Source organism: Apteryx rowi, unplaced genomic scaffold (genome assembly GCF_003343035.1).
Source record: "Apteryx rowi isolate R43461 unplaced genomic scaffold, aptRow1 scaffold_120, whole genome shotgun sequence".
Lineage (NCBI taxonomy): Eukaryota > Metazoa > Chordata > Aves > Apterygiformes > Apterygidae > Apteryx > Apteryx rowi.
In genome coordinates, this window is record NW_020447420.1 from 939980 (window position 1) to 944062 (window position 4083).

Here is a 4083-nt window from a genome sequence, read left to right on the forward strand (position 1 = left end):
ATCAGCGGAGCCCGCTCGCCTCCGAGCCGYGTCCTCTGGCAGGAAGCAAGGGCGGCTTCGGAGCAGGCCAGGGCTCCTTGCCAGAGGTCCCTCTGCTTCCATAAACGTCGCGCTCGCATGAACGCTCTTGCGAGAGCTCCCAGAAGTGCTGGGAAGGTCGCCCCAACCGCGAAACCGGGAGCGGGGAGACCCCGCGGGCAGGCACGGAGGCCGCGAGGGACGCCGGCCCTCCGCTGCCCCACGGTGCCCACGTGCAGCTGCACGAGGGTGTCCCCCGACGCGGCCCCCGCGCTGCTTCGTCCCCGCGCTGCCTTGTCCCCACGCTCGGGGCGGCGCTCGGCCGGCGGCACTCGGCATGGGGTTGAAGGCGCCGAGGCTGAGCGACCTCCGCGGCGGGCGCTGCTGGGGGCCCTTTCCTCAAGGCTTTCCGTGTTTATCGGGAGCCTTTGCTGCATAAGCAGGACATGCGGTTCCTGCCTAAGGAAGCCGTTTAAAAGGCAGYGCCGTGGCTTAATTTGGCTCTGCCCCGCGAAGGCGGCCACAGCGGGGTGCGGAGGCGCCGGGAGCCGCGGGGCTGCCTGCGGCCGCTCTCGCAGGGATGGGGACGGCGGCGGTCCCTGGGCTGAGCCGCGGCGAGAGGTTTTCTCTGCTCCTGGGGCTGCTGGCGGGCTGCCCGGGTGCCGGCAGGGGCTGTTTGATGAAATGCAGGAGGGGAAACGGCTGAACGGGGAGGTGTCCAGGGGAGACGCTGTGTCCCGGAGCAGCCTGGCTTTGCTCAGGGCCGCGCGGGCGACGAGCTGGGGCGCTGCTGTGGGTGTGTGGGCTGCACGCAGCCCCAGCCTGTTGCTGCCCCCCGATCCTGGCTGGAGAGGGGGATCAGCGGGGAGGGCTCCCGCACAGCACGGCATGGCACGGCGCTGCCGGCACAGCGAGAGGGTTGTTCGGCGCCGTTAAAGTTGCGGCACTCCCCAGCAGCCCGGGGGTCCCAGCCCAGCCGGTTCCCCCTGGGAAGGGGGGAGAGGTCTCTTTGAAACGCAAGCCGCAGGAAAGCTTTCGCTGCAGTTCGGTGAGTCRCACTGCCGCTTGCCGGGGCCCGTGGGAAGCCGGGGCCGCGTGCGGAGCTGCGCCAGGAAAGGCAGCACCGGAGGGGACGGCAGCGTCCCTCGGGCCGGGCGAGGGAGCCGTGCCGGGGGCTGGCGCCGCTCCAGGCCCGCGGGCGTTGGCGCTGCCCGTGACGCTCCTGGGCGAGCGGGAGTTAAGCTTGTTTCTCCACTCTGCCCTCGTTTCCCGGGTGAGTCACTCGAGGGGTCACAAAGCTCCGCTTCTCCCAGCCGCAGGCGTCCCCCGGAGCAGGGAGCGTCCCAGCATGGCCCCGGCTCCCACGGCTCCCGAGGCTCATGTCACCGCCGCCGCCTTTCCCACGGTGTGCGGGGTGGCCGGGCTGGTACCTGCCGCGGGGCGCTGGCGGGCAGCAACCGCAGCAGCCAGGGAAGCTGCTGCAGCAGCGGCACCGCGGCCGTGGGGCCGCCTGACCCTGCCCGGGACGAGTCACGGGTTTCTCGCTCTGCTCACTTAACTGCCCGCAGCCACCCGTCTTGCACGGGAGGGCGCGAGCACCGGTGCGAGCCCGGCGTCCCCCCGCCCGATCCCTCCCGGCGGCGAGCCCGGCGGTGCCGGGAAGCCCGGCAATGCCTGAAGGCCGTTTTTGGGCCCGTGGGTCGCAGCAAACGCGGGGCCGGGGCTCCTGCACGCTTTCCCAGGCTATCGCTCGCTCGTTTAGTTGTTCCCTGACGGCTGCAGGCTGCTCCGGCGGCTGCGTGCCTCYGCTGCGGGTTTCGTCATTAGTCAAGGGGCTTGTCGCGGACATCATACAGGAAAAATGTCCGGGCTGATGCAGCGCGAGGTGGGGCCGGCGGCTGGGGACCCTCGCGGGAGATGGGAAACTCCCTCCCGGCGCTGGCAGGCTGCCTGCGAGGAGCCCGGCTGCCCAAGCCGCTCTCGCAGCGCGGCAGCCACGCGGCCACAATGGGCCTGGCCCCACGGGGACGTCCCCGGCAGGCCACCGAGCCGGCTCTGGCCTGGCAGCCAGGGGGAAACGAGCCCAGGGCACAGATGAGCCAGTTTTTCCAGGTCAGCAGCGTGGATTTTTCCCATGGATGGGCATGAAATGGAGCCAGCGGCCCTCTGCTCCCCATCCCCGGCGCCGGGCTGCTGCGCGCGCGTGCACAAGTCGCTGCCGTTACGGGGGCAGCTCAGGTTCCCGTGGCGGGGGCAGACCCGGACGGAGGCAGCCGGATCCGGCAGCGAGCGGTGCCTGCGGCCGGCGGCTCCCGGCAGGGCTGCGACCCCCCCGCGCACACGGCTGGCGGCAGCGGGGTGAGGAATGTGCAGGACACGCAACCCGGGGCTGACGGCCGCCCGCGAGCAAACACCGGCCCGGCCCGCGCACAGGTGCCGGCTCGGGGAGGCAGAGCATCGTCGTGCCGCCTTGCTAGCGGAGCCACTGCCGGGCACGGCCGGGTGTGCGGCGACTTGCAGCCCACGTCACGGGGGAGAGAGAGCGGTGCCTCSTCTGAAAAAAATAAAATAAAACCACCGCAAAGCACCCTGGGTGGCGGGACCAGGTGCTCAGGGCCAGGCGCTGCCCCGCGCTCTTCAGCAGTGCCGGAGGGACGTTTCGGGAGCCCCAGAGGGGATCGAGGACGGACGGGGGGCAGGATCCCAGGCGCTCGCCGATGGTGCCGTCCCGGTCTCCCGCGCAGGCGCTCGGCGAGGGCGACCAGGTGCGGATGACCTCCGAAGGCTCCGACTGCCGCTGCAAGTGCATCCTGCGGCCGCTCAGCAAGGACGCCTGCAGCCGCGTCCGGGACGGCAGCCTGCGCGTGGAGGACTTCTACACCGTGGAGACGGTGAGCTCGGGGGCCGACTGCAAGTGCTCCTGCACCGCGCCCCCCTCCTCGCTCAACCCCTGCGAGAACGAGTGGAAGATGGAGAACATGAAGAAGCAGGCGCCCGAGCTCTTCAAGGTACCCGCGGCGGCAGGGCGGCCGCGGCTCCGAGGTCCCCGGCCCGCGCGGGAGCGGTGGAGCGGGGCCGGTTCCCACGCTCCGGCGGCGAGCGGGGACGTGCGCAGCCCCCTGCTCAGCCCCGGCGTTGCCTCCGCAGCTGCAGTCCATGGTGGACCTGCTGGAGGGAACGCTCTACAGCATGGACCTCATGAAGGTCCACTCCTACATCAGCAAGGTGGTCGCCCAGATGAACACCCTGGAGGAGGTAAGCCCTCCGGAGGGGGCGGCTGCAGCGTCCCAGGCCACCAGGTCCTGATCTGGGACCTTGGCCTGCTCCCCAGGGACCTTCAGACCCCCACCGAGCCGTTGGCCCCGTCCCGCCGGCGGCGCACGAGGGAGAGCGGCCGCCCGCTCCGTTGGGGGCTGCGTCCTCGGGGGGGGCCCGTGCGGGAAGGAGACGCCCTCCCGGCGGGTCCCCGGGGCCCCCCCGAGCGGGGCCCGACCCCTCTGCTCTCCCGCAGACCATCAAGACCAACCTGAGCAGGGAGAACGACCTGGTGAAGCAGAGCGTCCTGCACCTCAGCGACCAGATGCGGCGCTACGAGAACTACTCCGACATCATGATGGGCATCAAGAAGGAGATCTCCAACCTGGGCTACCAGCTGCTGCAGAAGGACGCCGCCGCCGCCGACAGCAAGGCGCAGGTACCGTCCCCGCGTGGCGCGGCGCGGCTCGGCACGCCGGCATCCCCGGCCCCCCTTCGCGGGGCGCCCGGGCGGATGCGCTGAGCGCGGCTCTGCGCCCAGGACACGGCCGGCGGCAGAGGGAAGGAGGCGGGCAGGTACCCCAGCGCCCGCAAGAGCCTGGGCGACCGGGGCACGGCGGCGGCAGCGCGGGCGCCCAAGGAGAAGCATCCCAAGGCCGAGAAGCCCAGGAGGGAGCCGGCGAAGCCCCGGCCCCCCGCGGCCCCGCAGCCCGTGCTCCGCGGCATCACCTACTACAAGGCCCGGCAGGAGGCGGAGGGGCCGGCCGGCGGCCGCGGTGAGTCCGGGCTCCCCCGGCCGCGGGGGGCGAC

General features: G+C 72.0%; 1 protein-coding gene across 1 annotated transcript in view; it reads left to right on the plus strand.

Annotated features, from left to right (window-relative positions):
* Window positions 1–2650: 2650 nt before the first annotated feature.
* OLFML2A (olfactomedin like 2A) overlaps window positions 2651–4083 on the plus strand; it is a 2739-nt gene continuing 1306 nt past the window's right edge. Inside the window, exons 1-4 of the mRNA XM_026090667.1 lie at window positions 2651–3026; window positions 3166–3273; window positions 3530–3712; window positions 3815–4049. Of these exons, the coding sequence (XP_025946452.1) occupies window positions 2736–3026; window positions 3166–3273; window positions 3530–3712; window positions 3815–4049 (817 nt within the window). The 5' untranslated portion in view covers window positions 2651–2735. The remainder of the gene's footprint in view (window positions 3027–3165; window positions 3274–3529; window positions 3713–3814; window positions 4050–4083) is intronic.